The 26,398-nt window shown below is 43.6% G+C and overlaps 2 protein-coding genes across 6 annotated transcripts in view; one reads left to right on the top strand and one right to left on the bottom strand.

Annotated features, from left to right (window-relative positions):
• The window catches only part of LOC122752488 (ADAMTS-like protein 2), a 45,529-nt gene extending 39,435 nt beyond the window's left edge, over nucleotides 1-6,094 (top strand). Inside the window, exons 16-18 of the mRNA XM_043999290.1 lie at nucleotides 460-636; nucleotides 3,009-3,153; nucleotides 3,256-6,094. Coding sequence (XP_043855225.1) covers nucleotides 460-636; nucleotides 3,009-3,153; nucleotides 3,256-3,374 — 441 coding nt within the window. The 3' untranslated portion in view covers nucleotides 3,375-6,094. The remainder of the gene's footprint in view (nucleotides 1-459; nucleotides 637-3,008; nucleotides 3,154-3,255) is intronic.
• Nucleotides 6,095-7,197: 1,103 nt separating this feature from the next.
• Nucleotides 7,198-26,398, bottom strand: part of FAM163A (family with sequence similarity 163 member A) — a 155,578-nt gene continuing 136,377 nt past the window's right edge. For all 5 annotated transcript variants that reach the window (XM_043999295.1, XM_043999293.1, XM_043999291.1 and 2 more), the window contains exons 2-3: nucleotides 15,839-15,953; nucleotides 7,198-8,085 (exon numbers count right to left, since the gene is read on the bottom strand). In XM_043999295.1, coding sequence (XP_043855230.1) covers nucleotides 7,690-8,085; nucleotides 15,839-15,931 — 489 coding nt within the window. In that variant the 5' untranslated portion in view covers nucleotides 15,932-15,953 and the 3' untranslated portion in view covers nucleotides 7,198-7,689. The remainder of the gene's footprint in view (nucleotides 8,086-15,838; nucleotides 15,954-26,398) is intronic.

Here is a 26,398-nt window from a genome sequence, read left to right as displayed (position 1 = left end):
GAGAAGAGGGATAAGACACCAAGACAAACTGTAACTTTGTAACTGTAGTGACACAGGCTTTACTTCTCTTTCTTCTTTTCTTTTCTTTTCTTTTTTGCAGGGCAATGAGGGTTAAGTGACTTGCCCAGGGTCACACAGCTAGTAAGTGGCAAGCATCTGAATCTGGATTTGAACTCAGGTCCTCCTGAATCCAGGGCTGGTGCTTTATTCACTGTGCCACCTAGCTGTCTTCCCCCCTAGGCTTTACTTCCTTTTTTTTTTTTTTTTTTTGGTGAGGCAATTGGGGTTAAGTGACTTGCCCAGGGTCACACAGCTAGTAAATGTCAAGTGTCTTCGGCCGGATTTGAACTCAGGTCCTCCTGAATCCAGCGCTGGTGCTTTATCCACTGCGCCACCTAGCTGCCCTCACCCCTAGGCTTTACTTCTAACAGAGCACTTCTCTCTTGCCTCTGACCCTAGTGCAATGCCAGCTGTGGCCGAGGGGTAAAGGTCCGGAAGGTGCTGTGTGCAGGATTAGAGAATGGAGTATACCATGAGTACCCCGAAGGGCACTGTGATGCTTCCCAGAAACCTGAGGTACAGGCCCCTTGTTTCAAGAGACCCTGTTCCATCTGGTTCACCACCGCTTGGTCTCAGGTAAGGATATAAAGAGAGACCTACTTAGCAATGGCAAGAGGGTAGAGAACTATGGGTAGAAGGAGTTCCCCATTGAGGGTGGAGGGAGAATCGGCAGAGGAATTGGGTCAGGTGGGAGTAAGCTCCTGCCTTCATTATTTATATCTTCCCCATCAACATGGTATAGTTGAAAGTTTGTTGGGTCTGGAGTCAGATTTAAATCCCAATGGGGCAATTTGCTGATCTGGGTGTTAATACAAATCACCTGTGTAACTGTAGGCAAATCACTGCCTTTCTAGGTCTCAGTTTACTCATCTGTAAAATGAGGGTTTGGACCAGGTGACCCATGAGGTCCCTTCCAGCTCTAAGTCCAAGATCCTTTAATCTTTTTGTTGTTGTTGTTAAGTGACTTGCCCAGGGTCACACAGCTAGTAATTGTCAAGTGTCTGAGGCCCAATTTGAACTCAGGTCCTCCTGAATCCAGGGCCAGTGCTTTATCCACTGTGCCATCTAGCTACTCCCATCCTTTGATCTTAAGGCATAGGCCAAATGTAGGCCACCATGCTCTGTGGATTGTGGTGCCAGATAGAGTAAGCTGAAAGCCCTCCTGTGGTTGCTGCTATTTTTTTCTCAATCAAGCTGGGCTAATTTCCCTTCTTCTTTGCCAGTTACTCAGTCCTTAGGAGATGATTAGGGACCTCTGAGTTCTGAGTGGTGCAAACAAACACCTTTGCAGAGCACTGTGCAGAGAACAAGTCAACCTTGTGTGGGTTTGGGGGATTAGGCAAGATTTCTCTTCTGTTGGCATTGACCCATGCTTTGGAATTACTCTCTCTGGAAAGTGGGGGAGGCATGATGGATGTTGGGATAGGTGAAGGTGTCCGGAAGGGAGGGCGAATCTTAGATTGGATGATGTTCAAGAAAATATGAATATATGAATGCAAAGGCATTTGTTAGGATTTTGTTATGTGAGGTGCTAGGGATACAAATACAGGCCTTGCCTCCAGAGAGCGCTTATATATATATATATATATATATATATATATATATATATATATACATATATATACACACACACATATATACACACATATATATACATACATACACACACATACATACATACACACATATGTATGTAATATATGTATATGTGTATATATGTATATATACATATATATGTATGTGTGTGTGTGTTTTGGGTTTTTTTGGCAGGACAATGAGGGTTAAGTGACTTTGCCAGGGTCACACAGCTACTAAGTGTCAAGATTCTGAGACTGGATTTGACCTCAGGTCCTCCTGAATCCAGGGCTGATGCCTTATCCACTTCACCACCTAGCTGTCCTCCAGAGAGCTTATATTGTAACAGGAGGAAGAAACACACATATGAGGCCTTGGCAGTCAGGAAAGGGCACTTTGGTCCAGAGAGCCACAAGGATGGTGAGGAGATGGAGGCCTCTCTTCCAGGAACAATGGCAGAGTTCACTCGATCATAATTTCCCCAAAGTTTTGGGCTGATGGATTTCGTGTGTTAGGTAATGGGAAAGGAAAAAGGAACGGAATCAGAGGAAGATTGATTGCGAGCAGACCATCCAGTTCCATTAAACTCCCTCATGATAGATGAAACATCAGACCCAGAACATTTAAGGGATTGCCTGGGATGTCATGGAGCTAGTAAGCATCTGATAGGAGGCAACACTCAATGTAGGTCTTCCGGACCCCAAATCCAGAGTCTGGCCTACTATACCATGCTGTCTCTCCATCATGGTTCCCACAAGGTTCTATTGACTGGGTTGAAGGATTTTGTATATTGAGCTAATGGACTGGGACAAGGGAATGGGAATTGTGATGGTTGAGGTCATAAAATGAAGAGGGACCGTCTCACTTTTGTACTTGTATTTCTGGCACCAGACGTGATACCTGACACATAATAGGTGCATGATAAATAGGACTTGATTGATTGATTGAGAACCATACTTGTAGTCAGGAAGACCTGAGTTCTGATCCAGCCTTGGATGCTTATTAGCTATGTGACCCTAGGCAAGTCCATTAACCTCTGTGTGCCTCTGTGTTTTCTTTCTTTTTTTTTCTTTTTTCTTTTTCCTTTTTTGCAGGGCAGTGGGGGTTAAGTGACTTGCCCAGGGTCACACAGCTAGTTATGTGTCAAGTGTCGGAGGCTGGATTTGAACTCAGGTACTCCTGAATCCAGGGCTGGTGCTTTATCCACTGCGCCACCTAGCTGCTCCCCTCTGTGTTTTCTTAATCTGCAAAATGAGAGGATTAGACTCTGGCTCTAAATCTGTTATCCTTTTATATAGTCCCAAATTAGGATTTTGCTCCTTTAACCATCATTTCTTTCTTCTCCTCCCCTGTCCTTCTTGGGCTGTGGACAGTGCAGTAAGACTTGTGGTGTGGGGCTGAAACTACGAGAGGTCAAATGTTACCAAGGAGAGGAGTTGGGCCAGGGATGTGACCCGAATTCCAAGCCTGAGGCCAAGCAGACATGCCAGGTCCAGCTATGTCCTACGGAGGTGCCAGGTGAGGGCACTGGGGAGACTGGCTGCTGCCTTGGGGAATGAGGCAGGTGGTAGGGATGGGGCTGGTGAATTATCTCCTCATGGCCTGATTTCTCTTGTCTAGATGAAGACTGTGAGGACAAGGCCACAGCCAACTGTGCCCTGGTGCTGAAGGTGAAGCTGTGCACACACTGGTACTACCGAAAGGCCTGTTGTGGTGCCTGCCGGGGGAAAGCTCTCTGACTGGCCAGAGGGCTGGGCTGTGACCTGTTTCTCGACAGCTGGTGGGTGTGAAAGAAAGGATTCTCCTTGCAGCCTTTCCCACAAAAAGCAAACCTGTTTCTCTAGGATCATAACGCATAGATTTAGAGTGGAAGGGACCTTAGAGGCCAACTCCCCATTTTACAGATGAGGAAACTGAGGCACATAGCAGTGAAGTGACTTGCCCAGGGGATTCAAACCCAGCTTTCCCTGACTTTGAGTCTGGTGCCCTATCCACTACTCTGTGCTGCTTTATAAACTATGCTTCCTCTCTAGTTGTTTTTTTTTTAAACTAGCAAGGTCTTGGAGGCATCTATCTCCTTCCTTTTAAAGCTCCCTTGATAGGCTGCCTGTTGCTAGAGCCCTATCTGTTTGTCTTTTTCCAAGGACCTTGTTCTCTTACCTTTCCTTCAACAGCTTGGAAATAATGAACCTGGATCATTGGGTTTCATGGGGTACTAGTGGGGGTGGTGGCTATGGCCTGGAGTCACCCGGGGAGAAATACAAGAGGCTAAGTGACAAGAGGAAAGGAACGGAAGAAGATCTGCCTCTTGTGGTTCCCTGCCCCACGTCCCCTTGCCCCCATTCCACAGCTTTTGTAACCTCTAGTTGCAAGCTCAGTTTCACATCTTCAAAGCCCCATTTCGCAATTAAACAATGGATCTCATTTGGGTGTGAGGCTGTGAGTGTGTTAATGGGGAGGAGGAAATGGGTGAGAACAGACTGGTGGGTTGATGTGTTAAGAGTGGGAGGTTTTGTGGTGGTGAAAAGGGCTCCAAGTGTGGGGGCAGGGGATCCCAATTCAACCCAGGCCAAAGCAAACCCTCTCCCCTCCAGTGAACCTCGAAGGACGCAGGCCAGGGCTCTTCTTGTATTTCAAATTCTGAATTTATTTCTGATGTCTAACCTGGATTCACATCCAAGTTCACAAAGATGCAGAACAAGGAGATGAGACATCTGGAACTGGGGGACCGAGGAGGACAGGACTGAGGCCCTGCGGTGGTCCCCAGGTCTTTTCTACTCATTTAGGAACTGGCTTGAAAAGTGTAAAAAATATTTGCGGAGGAATTGAGCAGAATTCTTTAGCTCATCTGCACCAGGCCAAGAGGATCCTGGCCTTTTAGTAAGCTGAGTGGAGGCAAAGGAGGGATGCTCTGGGAGATGTGGGCAGAGGCGAGGGTGGGCCTGTGCATGTATGTGGGGGCACCTGGATTAAGCTGGTCATGCTAATAGGAGGAACAAACAAGCACTTCATGGTTTATGGCCCAGAAAAGGTCCCAGATAAATTTTGGAGGTGGAAAGCCACAAGGAAGAGTCCCATATGTTTATACAGCGTCATGTTTTAGGTGCATCATCTGGGAGTTTTTTTCCTCAAAGGCAAGAAGAAAATATCGAGCGGTTCCTTGACTGGGGGATGGGAGGACAGGACTACAGAATGAACAAGACCCTGGTTCTAGTTGGTCAGAGGCTATTAAGCACTGATTGTCCCAGTGGCTGATGTGAGGGAGCGCAGGGCTGGATATGTCTGTTAAAGGCGCTCACTTTAGCTGGTTCACACCAGGGGCAGACTAAATGTGGAGACTCCCAGAGAGAGTGATGTTTCAGAGTTAAGGTGAAGAACATTACTATCTATAATTAGCGGGAAAGTCAGGACATTTCTATTTCACGTAGGAATTAAGGATCTCACCAGATTTATCTTATTGTTTTCTGCTCCCAAACAACACAGGGACCAGCTGATTGTGTCAATCAACACAATTAACAAGAAATGTCATTTTAATCTGAAAATATTTATCAGGTGCCAAGGAAGAATTTCAGAGAAGAAAAACCTTTTCCTTTTAAAATGACAAAATAAATACGCCTCCCACAGAGTGGAAATGCTATCTGGGCCCTCCTCTTCAGCATTTGCATCCCGTGGCAAAAGGAGTTCGAGGTTTCTGCCATTTTTCTTTTTATTAAATTGACGGCACTGGACACTGCCCCCACTTCTGATAACATATGGATTGGGTGAGGTGGGGGCATAAGAAGTGGGTGTTCAATAAAAGTGTGAAATGAATTGAACTGAATGAAATACACAGCAGGGACCTCAGTCATTCCTTAGTCTGAAGGTATTCGTAAAATTTCTCAGGGGTATCTGCTCTAAAAACACAAGGCCAGTGACAAGGGGTGAACCAGCCTGGAGATTGCCTCCAGGGCTCAGTGAGAAAACAAGAAATGGTGATGTCGCAAAGAGAGGGAGATTATGACTGTTGTGTTAGGCTGTGAAGTCTAATTGCTCAATGAATTGATGTCCTTAGAGTGTTTTGCCAGGTGTGGTGCTGGTCTCAGGGCCTGCCACCTCCGCCTTCCTGGCTGGCAAGTGTGGGTCAAAGGTCCGTAAGTGGTGACAGCTGGTAGTATTGCAGGAGTGATGGCTTGTTCCTCTGCTTGTGCTATCACAGTGGGTTGCTATGGGGATCGATCTACCTCAGTCACTCAACTCGAATGCGAACTGGAAGTCGCATGTTGGAGACTGTGAGATTATCTCTGTGCACATCACAGCCTCTTGAAGGAGATGGTAGCAGATGTTGTTTGACCTTTTGGTGACTGCTATGCATACATGGGGCTACAGGTCTTTTTTTTTTTTTTTTTTGGTGAGGCAATTGGGGTTAAGTGACTTGCCCAGGGTCACACAGCTACTAAGTGTTAAGTGTCTGAGGCCAGATTTGAACTCAGGTCCTCCTGACTCCAGGGCCGGTGCTCTATCCACTGTGTCACCTAGCTGCCCCTCACAGGTCTTCTTATTAATGGACAATCAAAGGAAGAGTCAGTCAAAGTTTCAGTTTTTAAAAGCCAATTAAATTTGGAACAGAACTGAATGGAAGAAAGGGAAAGAGATGGAGAGAGATGGAAGGGGGTGGTGACTAAAGAGAGAGAGAGACACACACACAAACACATGCACAATCATGGGCAATTACACACACAGAGACAATCACATACAGATACAGGCAGAGACCCAGACAGAGGCAGATGGAGATTATTAAAAGACAGGGAGACACATATAGAGATATACACAAAAACATACAGACACACATCCTGATGGGTGGCCACAGACCCAGGGAATTGACAGCTAGGGAGATAGAGGTACAGAAAAAGAGACACACCTATAAAAACAAGGTAGGAATGTATGCTGATTCACCAGAAGGGGTAGCAAGTCCCTAAGGCTTCTGTGTGCAGTGACCAAAAAGAAAAAAATCCTTCATGTTCTAGGATGTTTCAGCCTTTTAATACTATAATGATTATTTTTGTTTTTGCAGGGCAGTGAGGGTTAAGTGACTTACTTGCCCAGGGTCACACGGCTAGTAAGTGTCAAGTGTCTGAGGTCAGATTTGAACGCAGGTCCTCCTGAATCCAGGGCCAGTGCTCTATCCACTGAGCCACCTAGCTGCCCCATGTTTCAGCCTTTTAATGAATCTCTACCATCACCGGGTCTCCAAATCAAGGCAGGGTTTTTTTTATTTTAAAAATGTTTTGGCATGATCCGATCCCTTTGGTAGGTCTCTCCCCCATAATGAGGTCAATGCCACCTGTTGCCCATGAAGAGGTATAGGGATAGTTTATTTGTGTGTGACATCTATGTGTCTGATATAAAGGAACTACTCAAAGAGTTTCCTATTCAACTCTATATCCTACAAGTACTCAGTCACTGCAACTATTACAATACCAGGATTACAAAATGATCAAACTATAAATGACTTTTACCTTGGTTTCTCTCAAAAAGTGTACCTTCCCCTTCCCTTTTTCCCCCTGCCCCTGCCCCTCCCCCCATCCAAGGTCCCAGAATTTCTTAGCCTCCATCTTCTGAGTTTGCTCAATTCTTCTAATAAGGACTCAGTTGAGGACTCCAGACCCTTAGCACGGCTTACCTGGGTATGCCCTTATGCTGGATTCTACAAAGTCTTAGTGAGAGATGGGGGTAGCCATGGGTATATTTGTTTTGCACATATCTCTGGTGAAGAAACCCCATTGGTTGCTACAACCAATGGCTTTGTAGTTAAAGTTGTAGTGAGCTGCAAAATTTTTTCATCAGGTGAAGGGGTCTCCCTTCCCCCCTCTCTCTTCCTGCTGCAACGTCCTTTCAGTAGTCAGATACCTGAGTATCAATATCACATTCATTCCCTTGTCACCCATTAACACATCCCAGAGAACCCTATATTTTGTAGCAAGAAAACCTATGAAAACAGACCGTCCATGGGGCAGGGGCTTCTCACTGCCCTGCTTTGCTCCAAATGGGACAGCAGGGGGTGGTGGGTGGGAAGGGTTAGACTTCTGTACTGATAGCCCTTGGATTGGTAAAGGCCTCACGTCCAAGGCCTGGTCGGGTCACCGGGAAACTCTGGAGCGATGACATTTTGAGGGGTGGGGGCCCCAACTCCTTGTAGCAAGTGGGAGTGTAGGTGAGCCTCTCCCCACCATTGGGGACCATGTCAGCTGTCCGTATGTAAAAGGGGGAGCTGTAGGGGGCACAACTGGGGCAGTGGCTCTGAGCACCTCGATGCTGGTCAGAGGGCTCACTGGGCAGTGCAGCCAGGTCACCTTGTCCATCCAGGACTTGGGAGTTGCAGGAATTGCAAGTGGAAAATCTTGATGGTGCAGAAAGATCATGTCCTTCTTCCTCTTCCTCATCATCAGAGTCATCTTTCTTACAGCAGTAGTACTGACCAGGAGGGAGAAAGAAAAGTTCAGAATAGTGAGCATGAAGCAACATTTGCACACTCAATTCTGAGCATGGGGCCATGTGTGCATAAGACCCACCCCAGCATATGTACATGAGCCACATAGTTCAGCTCCGTATATAGGTGAAGTATGTGAATACTTATGGGAAATGACTTGAGGGGCTCAAAAGCTTGCCTAAATTCCAAAATCTCTCTCTCTCAGTCTATTATGAGACCATAAACTCTACCATTGTTCACTCTTTTGGCTTAAAACAATAAGAACTCTGTTAAAAATGCAAAAAATCATTTGGGAAAGGCAACATTTCAAGCTACTTGCTGTCATCATCAAAGCTTTAGCAGGCATTAGTTTTTCAGATCTAGCTAACTTCCACCTAGTATAGAGAAGGGTCCTGAAAGACTATGGGATATGACAAGTTAGTTTTGTTTGTTTGTTTGTTTTTGTGGGGCAATGAGGGTTAAGTGACTTGCCCAGGGTCACACAGCTAGTATGTGTCAAGTGTCTGAGGCTGGACAAGGAGGAAATTTTTAAAAATCTGGAGCATTGGACATTGTTTCAAAAAAGTAGCCAATGGAAGCATGAGGACACTGGGTATTTAGTGGAGGAAAAGGAAAAGACACTGGAAGTAACCTGACAACAAATCACCTTTTGTTTTTTGGCAGCTTAGTGTTGGCCACGTACACACCCATGATCATTATGGCATGTGAATGCCATTATTTGAGGTGCTCAGTTATATTCAGAAACTCCTATTCCAGAAAGGCAGAGGCAACCAATGCTGGTGTGGTTCCCAGCAAAGAAGACATCATAGCATTGTCATGAAGTGATAAGTGAGAAAGGATTGTCTTGGGGAATTCCTAAAGGCACAGAGGAAGGTATCCCCCTTCCAAGGCTATGCAGTCCTCATCCTGATCCCATCACTTCATCCTTAGCCTTCCCCTCCCCTCAACAGTTGCCTTTGTCTCACTAATGTGAAAGACAATCCAATTGAATTGAAGAGGTATATTTTTAACACCTAAATGGCTAAGAATACTCAAATACTCAAGTGGAGAAGTGAACTCATCTATTTCAAAGCTTCTTAAACTGAATGTGGGGGTTGCAAAATTTTGGCAACAGTAAAAGATTATGTATACCTATTTTATATACCTATATACCTGGGGTCAAGCAAGAATTTTCTTGGGTGAAATGGGGTCACAGTAAGGGGAAAAAGTTTAAGAAGCCCTGCTCTATTTCAATATTCCTTACAATGCCAATGTTGTTTACAATGATGCTGTTTGCAATCCATCCATGCATGCCTTCCTATTCTGTGCATTTTGTCCATATTCTTCCATAAGTTCAAAGGGAATATGCCCAAAGTGCTAGACACCTTTTTCTGTTTCTCTGACATCATGAGGATACTGGTAGAGCATATGAACTGTCCACTTGAGGAATATGAGGGTGGAAAGGGCACCCAGTGTCCTCATGACTCTCTGGCCAGCTTCCTCAAGTGGACAGCTCAAGTACTCCACTTATATCTTCACTCTCATCTTTACCATGTGACTAGATCATGTTTTCTTCCTACTACTAGTACATTTCCCTAATTCTATCTGTGCCTGTTCTTTGAAATTTCATTATATGATACAACCTCCTCACTTGCACTAGGGATCTAAGAGTTACAAAGTATACCCTATCTTTAAGTAGCTTATGTCCTCAAAGGTGTGTGTGTGTGTGTTATGCATGCATGTGTGCCTTTTGTGTCATGTGTTTGAATGCATGCATACACATGTGAATTCAATCAATTCCATCAGTTTTATTTGGACAGTGCCAATTGGTTGCCAAAAATGAGAGGAAGGCAAGATAGTGGAGTATAGACTGGGACTTAGCTGAACTCCCACATCATTCCTCTCCAAACAACTTTAAAATCATGCCTCAAATCAAATTCTGGAGTGGCAGAGCCAACAAAATGTTAGAAAATTTTCCAGCCTAAGACAACTTAGGAAGTCTGCAGGAAAGGTTTGTAACACTGGAGTGGGCAAAGGCCCAAGCCCAGCTGAAGCACTAGCAGTGGGTCCTGGAAGCTGCCAGGATAGCAGCAGCAGCAGCATCTTTAGGAGCTCTCAGACCAGAGAGGCTAAGGCAGTCAGACAACTGGCCAGAAAGAAATTACAGGGGACCCTTTGCTGGTACTGGGTGCAGCTGGTGATGATCAGTGATTCTATTGCCCATAAGCAGTTCCGGGTTGCAGTTCCAGGGAGGAGAAAAATGCTTGTGAAAAGTCACAAGGGAGTAGGGGCCCTCGTTAAAGTTCTAGGGCCAAGAGGAGCATACTAGTATTTGTGGCTGAGTAAAGACCAGAGTATAAACCAAGAAAGCAGTAACCATACTTCTCCAAGGATAACACCACCTTGGAAGAACCAAAAACATGCAGACTCCCAGAACTAGCTCTGAAAATAGCAGTATGAAAAAGCCTGAAACTTGGCACAGTGCTTCTCCATTCCCAGGTGAGCAGACCCCAACTTTAGCATAAAGTTCAAAGTGAAGAAATAGATTGGGAAACAACAACAACAAAAAGAATTTGAGCATAAATAGCTTGATCATAAATTGCAGGGAAGACTAATAAATAAACGAATAAATAAATAAGAAAAAAAACTTAGAAGACAACAATGTGAAGATAGCCATAAGCAAAACCTCAAAGAAATATGCTATTTGTACCCAAGGCCAGCAAGATTTCCTGGAAGAGTTAAAGAGATAAGAGTGGTAGGAAAAATTACAATTGGGCAAGTGGAAGCTAATGACTCTATGAGAAATCAAGAAACAATAAAGTAAAATCAAAAGAGTGAAAAAATTGAAGAAAATGTGAAATATCTCATTAGGGAAAGAACTGACCTGAAAAAGAAACAAGGAGAGATAATTTAAGAGTTATTGGACTACCTGAAAACAATGATAAAAAGAGACTAGACATCATATTTCAAGAAAATATAAAGACAATTGCCTCCATATTTTAGATCCAATGGGTAAAATAAAAATTGAAGAATCCACCTATCACCTCCTGAAAGAGATACCCAAATGAAAACTCCCAGGATTACTATAGACAAATTCAAGAGCTCCCAGGTTAAGGAGAAAATATTGCAAGCACCCAGAAAGGAATAACAGCCACAGTCAGGATCATACAAGATTTAGCAGCTTCCATGTTAAAAAGGAGCAGAGGGCTTGGAATATGATATTCCAGATGGCAAAGGAGCTAGGATTACAACCGAGAATTACCTACTCAGCAAAACGGAGTATAATCCTTCTGGGGGAAAAATGTATATTTAATGAAATAGAGGACTTCCAAGCATTCCTGATAAAAAGATCAGGGCTGACTAGAAAACTTGCCATCCAAACAGAAGAAGCATAAAAAGATAAACATGAAAGAGCAAACATAAAGGCCTCAATGGAGTTAAGCTATTTACATTCTTCTATGGGAAGATGATACATGTAACTCCTAAGAACTTTGGCATTATAAGGTTAGAAGAAGTCTGCATAGGGGCAGCTAGGTGGCGCAGTGGATAAAGCACTGGCCCTGGATTCAGGAGTACCTGAGTTCAAATCCGGCCTCAGACACTTAACACTTACTAGCTGTGTGGCCCTGGGCAAGTCACTTAACCCTCATTGCCCTAAAAAAAAAAAAAAAAGAAGAAGTCTGCATAGACAAAGGGTATGGGTGTGTCAGTTATGTTGGGATGATCTCCAAAAAAAGAATGTAGGGGAAAGAGGAATGCACTGGGAGAAGGGGGAAGGGAGAGGGAGAATGGAGCAATTTTTCTCATAGCATTCAAGGGAGAACTTTTTAGTGGAGGGGAAAATGGTGGAGGGCAATGCTTGGATCTCACTCTCATCAGAATTTATTCAAAGAGAGAAAGAACAACATATATGTATATGTACATGCTTACACACTCAGCTGGGTATAGAAATCTATCTTACCCAAGATAGGAGGAGAAGGGGATAAGAGATATGGATGGGGTAATAATAAGGGGAAGGGTGGATTGGTGGGAGGCAGTGGTCAGAGGGAAGACGGACTTTTGAGAAGGGACAGGATAAAAAGAGAGAGAGAAGGATAAACAGAAGCAAATGGAACAGAGGGAAATGAACAGTTAGTGATCAAAACTGTTTGTGTGAATAGGAGATGAGCTAACCCTAATGGAAGCGGATAGCAGAACGGATTGGAAACCAGAATCCAACAATATGTTGTGTGAAAGAGACATACTTGGGGGCAGAAACACAGAGTTGAAATGAAGAGCTGGAACAGAGTCTATTATGCTTCAGCTGAAGTAAAGAGGGCAGGGGTGGAAAGCATGATCTCAGACAAAGCCAAAGCGAAAATAGACCTAACTGAAAGCGATAATTAGGGTAACGACATTTTTCTAAAACGTACCATAGACAATGAAATAATATCAAAAATTTTACAGCAAATTTCCCTAATAAAAGCCTCAATTCTCAAATATATAAGGTACTGAGTCAACTTTATAAAAACAAGAGCCATTTCTCAACTGACAAATGGTCAAACGATATAAATAGGCAGTTTTCAAAAGAAGAAATCAAAGCTATCTAGAGTCATAAAAATGCTCCAAGTCACTATTGATTAGAGAAAGGAAAATTAAAACAACTCTGAGGAGGCAGCTAGGTGGCACAGTGGATAGAGCACTGGCCCTGGAGTCAGGAGTACCTGAGTTCAAATCCGGCCTCAGACACTTAACAGTTACTAGCTGTGTGACCCTGGGCAAGTCACTTAACTCCAATTGCCTCACTAAAAAACAAAAAAACAAAACAAAACAACTCTGTGGTACTACTGGACACCTATCAGAAATGACAAATGCTGGGGTGGAGTGAGGGAAAAATAGGTACATTAATGAACCATTAGTGGAGTATTGAACTTGCCCAATAATTCTGGAGAACAATCTGGAACTATGTCCAAAGGACTATAAAACTGTCCATATCCTTTGACTCAGCAATACCCCTACTAGGTCTGTACTGCAAAGAGATAAAAGAAAAAAAGGAGAAGGAAAAATATGTACAAAAATATTTATAGCAGCTCTTTTTGTGGTGGCAGAGAATTGGAAATTGAGGGGATGCTAATCAATTAGGGAATGGCTGAACAAGTTGTGGCACGTGATTGTAATGGAGTACTATTTGCTATCAGAAAAGACAAGGGGAGTGGTTTCAGAAAATACATGGCAAAAAATATATGAACTGATGCAAAGTGAAGTGAGAAGAACCAGGAGGCCATCATGCACAGTAACAGCAATGTTGTAATGATTATTAGCTGTGAAAAACTTGGCTACTCTGATCAGTACAGTGATCCAAGACAATTCCCAAACATGAATAAATGCTATCCGCCTTCAGGGGGAGAACTGAAGAACTCTGAAGTATATATTTTTTTGGTTTCTTTATTATTTTTTTAGATATGGCAAAGATGGAAATATAGTTTGTATGATTTCACAAGTATAATTAATATATTGTTTGCTTTCTCAGTGGGTGGGGCAGGGGTGAGAGGCAGGGAGAGAATCTGGAACTCAAAACTTTAAAAGAATGTTTAAAAATACTAAAAAATAAAGTTGGAAGGGGGAAAAAAAAGAAAATGAGAGGGAGGCCTGAGATAATTTCTTTAAACAGTAAAGGTGATAAGTGATTCTTTCAAGGCATCAAATCAGAATTTAACCAGAGGGACTGGTCTAGAGAATTCCTTCTTTCACCCTCATCACCTCTCCTTTGATGCTTTTTCATTCTAATGAGCTTACAATGAAAAATTCATCGGATCGTGGGTATAGAGCACCTTAGAAGCCATCAAATTCAACTGCCTCATTTTACTACAACAGAAAGAGCTGCTATAAATATTTGTGTACACAAGGGTCCTTTCCTTCTGCCTTTCATCTCTTCGAGATATATGCTTAATAATGGTATTGCTGTCACAAAGGTAGGTATAGTTCATAGAATATAGGGGCTTTTCGAGGGGCGTAGTTCAGTATTACTTTTCAGAATGACTGAACTGATTCAAAGTTCCGAGGTACAATAATGTACCTATTTTCTTGTGTGTTTTTTTAAATTAAATTTTATTTTCCAAAGATCTATATACCACTTCCCCTTCTCCCCTCACTCCATTGAAAAAGCATGAAAAACAAAACCCTTGTGACAAATGTGGACAGTCAAGCAAAACGACTCCCTGCTTCCTTTGGTTGTGCCCAAAACAAACACATCCCAATCTTCACTCTGAGCCCATCTCCTCCATCTGGAGGTGGGTAGCATATTTCAACATGAGCCCTCTGGAGCTGTGTTTGGCCATTGTGTTGATCAGGTTTCCTAAGTCTTTCATGGCTGTTCTTCTGTGCAATGTTGTGCTTATTGTATACATTGTTCTTCTGGCTCTACTCACTTCACATTGTATCAGTTCATGCAAGTCTTCCCCAGGTTTTCCTGAAACCATCTGCTTTGTCCTTTCTTATAGTACAATAGTATGTCATCACAGTCATGTTCCAGAACTTATTCAGCCATTCCCCAATTGCCGGGCAGCCCCCCAGTTTCCATTTCCTTGCCACCAGAAAAAAGAGCTTGATATAGATAGAGATATAGACATAGAGATATTGATATCAATATATAGATATAGATATATAGTACATGTGGGTCTTTTTCCTCTTTCTTTGAATTTTTTTAGGGGTCAGACCTGGTAGCAATGTTACTGGGTCAGAGTATACCCCATTTTATAGCTTTTTGGAGCAGGTGTTCTGGATGTAGCTTTCAGAGTCTGTAAAGGTCCCTTCTGAAGTGCAATGACCTTATGATCTCATCCTCTCTATTGAGCACCCAAGGTACCCCATTCCTCCCTAAGTAGCTAGGTAGTGCAGTGGATAAAACACTGGGCCTAGGGGCAGTTCAGTGGCACAGTGGATAAAGCACCAGCCCTGGATTCAGGAGGACCTGAGTTCAAATTTGACCTCAGACTCTTGACACATACTAACTCTGTGACCATGGGCAAGTCACTTAACCCTCATTGCCCAGCAAAACAAACAAACAAACAAAACCCCAAAACACTGGGTCTAGAGTCAGGAAGACATTAAGTGCCTCAGACACTTAAGAGCTGTGTGGACTTGGTCAAATTATTTAGCCTCAGTTTCCTCAACTGTAAAATGGGGATAATAATAGCACCTACCTCCCAGGGTTGTTATGAGGATCAAATGAGGCGATATTTGTAAAGTGCTTAGCCCAATACTTGACAAATAGTAGGTACTATGTAAGTATTACCTATTATTATTATTATTATTATCTATATGAGTGGTTGAAAGGCAGTGTTGTATAGTGGATAGACTAGGCTCAGATTCATGAAGACCTGAGTTCAAATTCCATCTTTGGCACTTATTTCTATGTGACTGGGCAAGTCATTTAATTTCTCTGGACCTCACTTTCCTCATGTATAAAACAAAGGGGTTGGACCTGATAACTTCTAAGGTCCCTTCCAGCTTGAAATCTGTGACCTGATGTTTTACGAAAAGGTGTTAAGGTGTTGTATGCCAAGCTCAGTGTACTGTAATTCCTTATGGCAAAAAATAATACTAGGTCAACAAGCCAAAAAGAGCCTGAGAACCATAACCTTCCACCTGCTAAAATAGCCCATCCACATCTCAAGGCACTTGAACCGATTATACCCAGTCAAAGATTTTTAGCTCAACTTCCAAGGTCATGAGATTTGTTGGAATGAAGTTCCTCTGGGGGCCCAGGGATTCACTGACCTGGAGCCGACAGTAGCACAGGACAGCAATGATACAGAGTAAGATCACAGTTGCTAGGATTCCGCCGGTGATTACAACTGTTCCCGCTGTCATCCGCACGATTCTCCATCAAACTCTGCAAAACACAAGCACAAAGGCCACGGAGAGGTTGAGTCCCTTGGAAATAAGAAGCAATCCCCAATCTGGAATCCACTGGGATGGGTGTGTAAAGCCCCTGCTCTCCTGGATGCAGCAGGGTAAGCTGGGAAAAACTCAAAAGAGAGAGGACAGAGATAGGAAGAAGACAAGCATTGATTTAAAAAAAATTCTGGACTTCTAGAGAGGTGAGATAGGGTTGGGGGAAGGACTTTTACTTTTTACTTTTTTCTTTTCTTCTTCTTTTTTTTTTTTTTTGTGGGGCAATGAAGGTTAAGTGACTCGCCCAGGGTCACACAGCTAGTAAGTGTCAAGTGTCTGAATCTGGATTTGAACTCAGGTCCCTCTGAATCCAGGGCCAGTGCTTTATCCACTGCACCACCTAGCTGCCCCAAGACAAGCATTTGTTAAGCAAGCACCTGCTGTGTACCAGATGCTTTGCAAATATCTCATTTTATCCTCAGAACAACCCTTTGAAGTAGGTACTATTATTATCCCCATTTTACACATGAGGAACCTGAGAAAGACAGAGGTTGTGTAATTTGTCCAGGGTCACACAGCTAGAGAGTGGCTGAGGCTGGATTTGAATTTAGGCCTTCCTGACACCAGGCTAGGCACTCTATCCACCGCACCACCCAAGTGGTTATCAGCTAATAAGTGTCTGAGGCTGGAAACAATGTAGATGCCCATCGACTGGGGAATGGTTGAACACATTTTGGTACACAAATAATGGAATGTCATAGTTTTGTCAAAAACAACGAATATGAAGAATTCAGAAAAGCATGCCTCAAGGAGAGAGCCCTCTGCTAGTATGCCTTGGAGGGAGGGGGAATCTCAGCCTACAGGCCATTCTTGTCCATTCAGCAGTTTCTAGGGGGGCAGAGAGTGGGAGTTATAGCCTATTCTGTTACTGGTTTGAATCCAGGCCAGACAAGTTGAGAGGGAGAATCATAAATGCTGGAGGTTGCTAAGAAGGCACTTTAAGATTATAACTCAAGATCAACGTTCTCAGATTTGCCAATTAAGCACATTCCAAGTAGGATAGATTTTCCTAAGGAGTCAGGGCTGGGGAGCAGGGAGGACGAGGCGGCATGCCTTTGATCCTCAGCATTCCAATCCTCCTCTTTCACTGCCTGCCCTCTATCTCAGCACTCCCAGGCCCTGGGGAGGTTAATATATCCTGGGGAGGCTTTCACCCACTACCAGGTTAATTCATGACTGGGTGTGTACAAACAGCCCACTGTATCTACCGGCTGACCCTAGACACCAGACCACATCCCCACATCTTATCCAGCCATTATTAACTGTCTCTTGTCTCTTTTTGTATCCCTAGCTCTTAGCACAGTGACTGGCACATTATAGGCACATGTGTTTACTGATTGATCTTTACGTTTCTATTGTGACTGTCACTAAATTAGTCAAGGCTTTTATCATCTCATACCTGGACAGCTGTAATAGCCTCCTAAACTGGTCTCTCTACTTTGCCCTTTTCCTAAATCCTGCACCTGATTGTCAATCCTAAGTCAGTCTTCCTAAAATACTGCTTTTGTCATGCTACTCCCAGGTGCCTGTGCAATAACTTCCAAATTTCTTGGCTTCATCCTTAAGGCCCTCCATAATCTGGCCCAATTCATCCTCAAACCATTAAAGCCCTCCATGGAACATCTGTGCAAATGTCCTCTATGCAGTTTACTAGATGTAACTCAATCGTGCCTTTGGGGGCTTTTTCTATATTACTTTATAGAGCTCAAAGCACCTAGCACAGTGCCTTGTACATAGTGGGATCTCAATAAACATTTGCGTATTGCTTGGTGCCTTGCTCATGCCTGCCTGTGTTTGTTTTTGCTTATGCCCTTCCTGGGATGCCTTCATTCATTCAGAATACACTTATTAGTACCTACAGAGCTGTGTTAGGTGCTAGAGGAGATATGAAAAGCTTAGATAAGATACTATCCATGCCCTCATGGACCTTATAGTCTAACAGAGGAATAAAACACAAATAGAGGTTCTTATGATATATATTATTACATGATAAACTATATAGGTATAAACAAAGTGCAATATGAAGTCTGGGATGGGGGAGGTCATCACCTCTTCTTCTTCTTTTCCTCCTTCTTCTCCTTCTTCTTCTCCTCCTCCTTCTTCTTCTTCTCTCTCTCCTTGTCCAAATCCTTCTCATCCTTCAAACTTCAGCTCAAGTACTCTCTCCTCAGTGAAGCTTTTTTTACCTGTACCAGTCCCCAAATGGTTTCTCCATCTTATGAATTTCTGCAGCACTTACATGTATATTCATTTGTACCATAGAATATAGAGATGGAAGGGATTTCAGGAATGACCTGGTGCAGTGCCTTCATTTCATAGATAAGACAATGGGGATCAGAGATAAGGAGCGACTTTGTTGGAGCTACACAGAGAGAAAACATCAGAGATGGGATCTGAACCCAGGTCTTCTGATTCTAAGTTCAATATTATTTCTCAGCCACATCAACTGCTTTAGCATTTTACTGTTATAATGCCTGGCATGCATATAGGTCTCCCAACTGGATAATGAGTTCATTGAGGGCAAGGACTACATCTTTAAGTTTTGTGTGTTTCTCCCTACCTAGTACAGTGCACAGTAGGGATTCAATTAAGAATTGGTACTTTAGCACTTTCACCAGCTCATTCCCTATAGCTCCTTTCTACCACCAGAGGGCAGCAAACACTGCTTTGTTTGGTCAGCCCAACTCTGGAAACTGATCAACCCCAAATGGTGGGACCATTTCCCAATAGCTGTGGACCCAACAGTATTCTGAGAACTGTGGAGACCCGGCTTTCTCATCCTAGAAAGTAGCACTGAGAATAACAACTGATGCCTAGCACAGTGTCTGGCACAAAGCAAGCTCTTAATAAATGTTTGTCGACTTGATAAACAGGAAATGTAATTCAGGGCATGTGCCAGGGCACTGGTATTAACCCTTCATGGGCTGCTCCATAGACTGTGGGTGAAGATGAGGCAGGAGCAGGAGCAGGAGCAATGTCCAACCATAGCCTCATTCCATCCCTACACACTCTTTTTTTTTTTTTTGCAGGGCAATGAGGGTTAAGTGACTTGTCCAGGGTCATGCAGATAGTTATGTGTCAAGTGTCTGAGGCTGGATTTGAACTCAGGTACTCCTGAATCCAGGGCAGGTGCTCTATCCACTGCACCACCTAGCTGCCCCCCTACACACTCTTTATTAGGGATGTACCCAGGGCAGTTGATCTCTTGCCTCTCCCCTGCCCCCAGCTAAGTCATCCCAGAGAACTGTTTGGAATTCACCTAAGGGGCACTTTTTCTGGTGACCTATGGGGTGAACTGTCCTTTTTGTACTTTTCTTCATGTGTCTGGGAGCAGCAGGAGCCAGGACCTATGGGAAACTAGTAGCCTAGCAGAAGGGGAATGTTCTTATGATGTTTGAGGCTTTGGGATGACAAGCTGAAGTGAGAGGAAGAATGGGTATTCCACAATAAACCCAGTGGGCACATAGTAAGTGCTTAATGAATGTTTATTCACTTATTGACTGAATGATACAGTATTTGTATGAGAGAGGCTGGGGTGGGAGGGTGGGGGCAGCAGAATCAGAGCATACAATGCCTACAATGGGGGGGGCATACAGTGCCTACAATGAATAGTTGCCCACAGATTGCCCTGTAACACTACCTTCCTGCCCAAACTAGACACATAGCTGAAGCCAGTGACAGCTGATTGATAGGTATTCCTGCAAGGATATTTAGTGGAATATGATTTTGGGAAAGGGGCTGGTAAATCTGCAGCCAAACTGACTGGTGCATGGTGGTAAGTAGAGGGAATGGTAAGAATAAGTGGAAACAGTGAAGGTAGGGTGTCTAAAATGTTGGGTTTGGGTCTTCTATATTCATATAATGTCACTATGCTATATCTGTAGTAGAGAGTTATGTCTTGTGTCATTCTTTTTTTTGGGGGGGGGTGAGGCAATTGGAGTTAAGTGACTTGCCCAGGGTCACACAGCTAGTAAGTGTTAAATGTCTGAGGTCAGATTTGAACTCAGGTCCTCCTGACTCCAGGGCCAGTGCTCTATCTACTGCGCCATCTAGCTGCCCCTGTCTTGTGTCATCCTTTTTTTTTTTTTTTTTGCAGGGCAATGAGGGTTAAGTGACTTGCCCAGGGTCACACAGCTAGTAAGTGTCAAATGTCTGAGATCAGATTTGAACTCAGGTCCTCCTGACTCCAGGGCCAGTGCTCTATCTACTGCGCCACCTAGCTGCCCCCTGTCTTGTCATTCTATGACCAACATACACTGCACACCAGAATTGGAAGAGTAAGCAGCGATGAAACTGTGGTCAGATCCATCCTGGAACAGTTTACTGGAATTGGGCCAGTTCAGCTGGCTCCTGATTTCTGTTCTGTTCCTAGAAAAAGGTACCTGGTGGAAGGCATTGGGCATTTATATGGTACAAAGTCTTTGGAACAGTTCCTCTGGGGTCAAACTAAACAAATCCAATACTTTCCCATGTGTCAACTCTCCAAATACTTAAAGACAACTGTCATGCTTGAGGGAGGATTGGCATCTGGAGATAATGGTCTTTTCTCTAGAGGGGGACTATGTATGGAGTGGGTTGATTTGGGGCTGGGTCAAAGAAGTTCCCTCAATGAATTGTGGTCCTAAGAGTGTGTCCCAAGGACAGTGTCTAAAGACAATGTTTCCCGACTACTTAGATTTTTCTCACTGTGAGATTCTCTGGCACACACTTAACTGGCCACCAAGATGTTGGGTGAAAATGTTGACAAGGGAACTGTGGCTCGACCACTCATTCACCACTCACTTTAGCCGGGTTTATTCTCAGCTCTGTCAGGGAGGGCCTCCCTGGGGCAAAGTTGTCTTTGTATACCTCTCTTGTTAGTTCGTTTTCCATTTCCTATGGGTGAATGTTCTCTAGGCTTCCTTGGTCCTCTTTTCTCGTCTCTTTCCCTTGACAATCTCATTCATAGCTTCAATTATCACCTCTGAGCAGATGACTCACCCATCTTATATCCAGCTTCAATGACTTCCCCAGGCTCTAGTTATCTGCTAGACATCTTCACTTGGATGTCCACTAGTGCATGTACCTACCTAACAGATCTCATTGTCTTCCCCTTAACCTTGTCCTCCCTCCTAACCTCTCCATTTCTCTTGGCCGTATCACCATTGTCCCAACCACCATGGTTTGAAATTTCATCATTTTTCACTTGTTCCTTTCTCTGAGTTATTTTGTTATTCAGTTGTTTCAGTTGTGTCTGACTCTTTGTGACCCCAGTTGGGGTTTTCTTGGCAAAGATCCTGGAGCGGTTTGCCATTTCCTTCTCCAGCTTATTTGACATATGAGGGAACTGAGGCAAACAGGGTTAAGTGACTTGCCCAGGGTCACACAGCTAGTATCAGGCCTGGCACTCTATCCTCTGTGCCACCTCTGTGCCCTCTCTGAAATATCCCTCTGCAATACTTCTCTCGTCTTCTCTCCAGTCACATTACCAAAACCCTATCACTTGTCCTGTAGATTATTGTGATTGCCCTCTTTTTCCATAATCTCCCCTCTCCAATTTAGCCTTCAAATAAATATAAATATAACTTCCCTGCTGCACAGGTCTGGATGTGGTGCTCCTAGGCCTCATAATTTTCAGTGGCTCCCTGTTGTCTCTAAGACAGAATATAACCTGCTTGAGCTTGGCATTTCAGTCTTTATGAAACAGGCTTCAACCTTCTTCTCCAGCCTGATTTTATACCCCTCTCCCTCATGCCTCTACGTTTTAGCCAAATGGTACCACAAAGCTCTTCCTTGATCACCTTCTTTTCTCTTGAACCTTCATACCATCTAACAGGCTATCTCACACCTGGGACACCCCCCCCCCCCATCTCAGCCTCTTGAAATCCTAATGTCAAGGTTCAGCTCAGATGCTATCTCCACCAAGGAGCCTTCTCTGATCACCCTAGATAAAAGAGGATGAATGAATGAAATGCTTTAAGTGCTTACTTTATACCTAGCATTAGGTATACAAATATAAAAGCAAGACAGTCTCTGACCTCAAGGAGCTTATATTCTTTTTTTTTTTTTTTGGTGAGGCAGTTGGGGTTAAGTGACTTGCCCAGAGTCACACAGCTAGTAAGTGTCAAGTGTCTGAGGTCGGATTTGAATTCAGCTCCTCCTGAATCCAGGGCCAGTGCTTTATCCACTGTGCCACCTAGCTGCCCCAGGAGCTTATATTCTAATAAGATGAGATAACTATATAGGGAAGTGATGGCCAGGAAAGGGCATTTTATTTTATAAAGTCATGGGGATGGTGAGTGGAAACAGGGAAGTTCATTGATATGCTTTTACAGAAGCAGTGGCTGTACTGTTATAATTACGGTTCCCAGAGTAAGAGGTTAAGAGGCAGCAGGAGCAGTGTGGCAGCCTCAGGGTGGATGGTAAGAAGACAGATGGAATGGATTACTGAATGATAAGTAAAATCTGATTTGGAATTGGCCAGATACAATGAATAGGTGTGTTTGTACTAACTCATTTACCAATCAGGAGAATTTAGTCCCAATTCCAAAACTGAGTAGATAAGACCTCCACGGAGAGCATGATATCTGCATGTCCTGTGGTCCAGAGGGTGTAGCAGCAGGCACTGACCAACAACACCCTATTTGATTGTAACCTCCTTGAAGGTAGGGGCTAATTATTTTTCATCTTGGTACCTAGTGCCTAGTGTAGTGCTTCATACAAAAAGAAATGCAATTGATGCTCGTTGAACTGAATTTCAGGAAACACTCATTCCTTTCCCTTTCACTTGCCCTTCCCCAATCCAGGCATCACCCTAAACCTGCCTCTTCTCACTATCTCATCAACCATCACCCAGGGAATGCTGGTGCCATGCTCCCTCCTCCCAAGAAAATTATCTCATCTCCTAAAGGTATCAACTTGTCACTTTGCTAAACTCTGCTTTGTTAGTGGAAAGGACTAGAAGGCCTCTTCCAGATAATAATAATAATAATAATAATAATAATAATAATAATAATAATTTCTAACATTCATATAAATCTAAGGCTTGCAAAGAGTCTTAAATAAAATATATCTTGTATTTCTTACAATAACCCTGGGAGGTAGATGCTCTTCTTATTTCCATTTTAAAGAGGAGGAAACTGAGGTAGAGAGAGCTTAAAGTATCTTGCCTTGGGGCAGCTAGGTGGTGCACTGGCCCTGGAGTCAGGAGGACCTGAGTTCAAATCCGACTTCAGACACTTGACACTTCCTAGCTGTGTGACCCTGGGCAAGTCATTTAACTCTCATCGCCCTGAAAAATAAAATAAAATAAAATAAAGTATCTTGCCTAGAATCACACAGCTAGGAGATGTCTGAAGCAGGGATCATACTCAGGTCTTTCTGATTTGCAGGACCAGAGGTCTCTCCACTATGCTACCTAGGATTTTGTACTAATAGTACCCTAGGAACGGTAAATAGGCACATACAAATGTAGGGGAAGAAGACTGGTGCCTCTCCCTCTTTCCCATCAATGTCACTTACTGGTCTAGATATCAATCAAGCTGGATAGCAATAGTTTTATTGGTTGTTATCTTCTGCAGAGAGATAGTGGACTGAGCCCAGAATTGAATAAGAGGAGATTAAGTTAGATTACATTTGGGACATTTTTGAATTTTCATTTTCAGTATTTTTAAGGACTCCTACTGCATAAATCTATCTTTTTTACATGAGTATTCTTCCAAAGATGTCTTATGGCTGTGAATCACCAAATGCCATGATTGTAGTTCCAATTTACAAGCAATATAAATGGCAATAGAATGATGTATAGTGAGTCAAAGTAGCCTGTAACATAGACATAGACATATATGGAGAGGGGGAGAGGGAGAGAGGGAGAGAGGGAGAGAGGGAGAGAGGGAGAGAGGGAGAGAGAGAGAGAGAGAGAGAGAGAGAGAGAGAGAGAGAGAGAGAGAGAGAGAGAGAGAGAGGGAGAGGGAGAGAGAGAGAGAGAGAGAGAGGGAGAGAGAGAGAGAGAGAGAGAGAGAGAGAGAGAGAGAGAGAGAGAGAGAGAGAGAGAGAGATCTGTGAGAGAGGAGTTCACAAAAAAGACCCTGTTGAAGATCTATAGGACTATAGATTTATAAGAAAAGGAAGGAGGCTGCTTATGTCATGACTGTGAGACATAATGGATGGACAGACAGTTCAATGCAATGAAGAGGACCATGACATCAGGGTGATGTCATGATTTACTGTGAATTGGTTCTAAGTGAGGGTGGGATGTGGAAGGTCACCAACCTCACTCTCTCCTCCAGAGCCATCTGGGTCCAGTGGCAAGATAAACATCAGGACAACCAGAGATGGTCCCTGCAGTTAAGTGACTTGCCCAAGTCACATAGCTAGTAAGCATCTGAAGTGAGATTTGAACTCAGGTTCTTCCAACTTCAGGGCCACTGTGCCACCTAGCTGCCCTTATGTGTCAGGTGAAACCTCTAAGGAGGATTTAGGGAAAGATGGAGAAGAATTGTTCAGGCTGAGAAGTCCTGGCAGGGTAATGATCAACATCATCGTGGGGTAACTCTCATGATACAATTACAGATTTGTCACAGCATCACCAAGCATCCTGCATTGACTGGCCTGCTGCTTGGTCAACAGATGAGCCAGGCTATAACAGAGACACAAGATTACTGGGAGGATGTCAGAATCATCCTTTTCTGTCTCTCGTCTTCTTCTGATTAACCCCCAAAGGTCCTAGACAGTAGTTTGAGGATACAGGGTGTAGTAATGCTGTAGAAATGTCTCACAGGGATATAGATCTACAGTTAAAAATGACCTTGGAGGGGGCAGCTAGGTGGCGCAGTGGATAGAGCACCGACCCTGGATTCAGAAGGACCTGAGTTCAAATACAGCCTCAGACACTTAGCACTTACTAGCTGTGTGACCCTGGGCAAGTCACTTAACCCCAATTGCCTCACACACACAAAAATGACCTTGGAGGCCAAATAATCCAACCTTCTCATTTTACAGAGAAGGAAATTGAGGCCCAGGGAAGTTGAGCAACATGTCCAAGGCTACAAAGACCATGTCAGAGATGAGATTTGAACTCAGGTCCTCTGATTTCAGAGTTATCATTTATGCCTGGAATGCTCTCCCCTCTCCCCTCTGGCTACTCTTGGCTTCCTTCAAGTCCCAGCTAAAATTCCACCTTCCACAAGAAGCCTTTCCAGATCTCCTGACACCTCAATGCTACCCCCTTCCCTCCACTATTAGATTCAATTGTAAATTGAGTAGGTTGCATTTATGAGAAAATAATGGGTTTTGGGGGTCTCGAGAGCCTTGCCTGATCTCTTTCAGAGCCAGCCCAGAATCAGTAAAGTTGGAGAGACAATAGAGATTAAAACCACACTTCCTTGGAAGTTTTTCCCCTCAGATGGTCTGTCCTCTGGACTGTGACCTCAGCAGGTACTGCTCATTTTAATATGGACCACCCTTAAGTCCAGTAAACCAATAGATTTGAATGATGCTAGCCAATTAGCTTTGAGCAGTGTGTAAGGGCCACTTCTCCTCCTGAAGGGAACTTACACTCTCTCACTCCTGCTTTTGGGATGGAGGAAGCAGCCATGCGCCCCTTCCCCCCCTTCTCTTTTTTCTATCTAGGTATGTAAGGCTTCTGAACTTTCGGAACCATGTGCTCTCTCTCTCTCTCTCTCTCTTTTTTTTTTTTTTTTTTTTTTTTTTTGCGGGGCAATGAGGGTTAAGTGACTTGCTTAGGGTCATACAGCTAGTAAGTGTCAAGTGTCTGAGGCCGGATTTGAACTCAGGTACTCCTGAATCCAGGGCCAGTGCTTTATCCACTGCACCATCTAGCTGTCCCCATGTGCTCTCTTTTTACTAACATTTAATATGCGTTAATAAATGCTTAATGCCCCAAACTGGTGCAGTAGCCTCTAATTTATAAGTAGCAATATATTAGAAACCCCAACTAAGTTCCCTAAAACCTAGAACAGAGACAGGCACCCCCATATAATTTCAAACAACACACATTTGATGACCTCTAAGGTCTCCACCAGCTCTAAATCTATGAACCCTTGATGGAAGTTCAGAAGTTCATTGACACTAGGGTATAAATCATAGGATGTCTAAGCAGACAGAGGTCTTAAGACGTTTTCTGGTTCAATTTCTATATACCACAGGGCAAGGAAAAAGTACTAGATTCAGAAGGAGAGCCCAGAGTCTAATTCTGACTATTTGCAAAGCACTTTACACATGCTACTCCTAATGAACCTCAAGCATGATCTGGCAAGGTAATACGTACTTTAGGAATTGTTATTCCCACTTTACAGATGGAGAAATTGAGATACCCCTTTACTCAATAAATGCCAGTGGCGTCCCATCACCTCCGGGATCAAAACCAAAATTCTCTGTTTGGCT

Source organism: Dromiciops gliroides, chromosome 4 (assembly GCF_019393635.1).
Source record: "Dromiciops gliroides isolate mDroGli1 chromosome 4, mDroGli1.pri, whole genome shotgun sequence".
In the NCBI taxonomy this organism is placed as follows: domain Eukaryota; kingdom Metazoa; phylum Chordata; class Mammalia; order Microbiotheria; family Microbiotheriidae; genus Dromiciops; species Dromiciops gliroides.
Note: the sequence above shows the minus strand (reverse complement) of the source record. Positions and strands in the feature narration are given on the sequence as shown.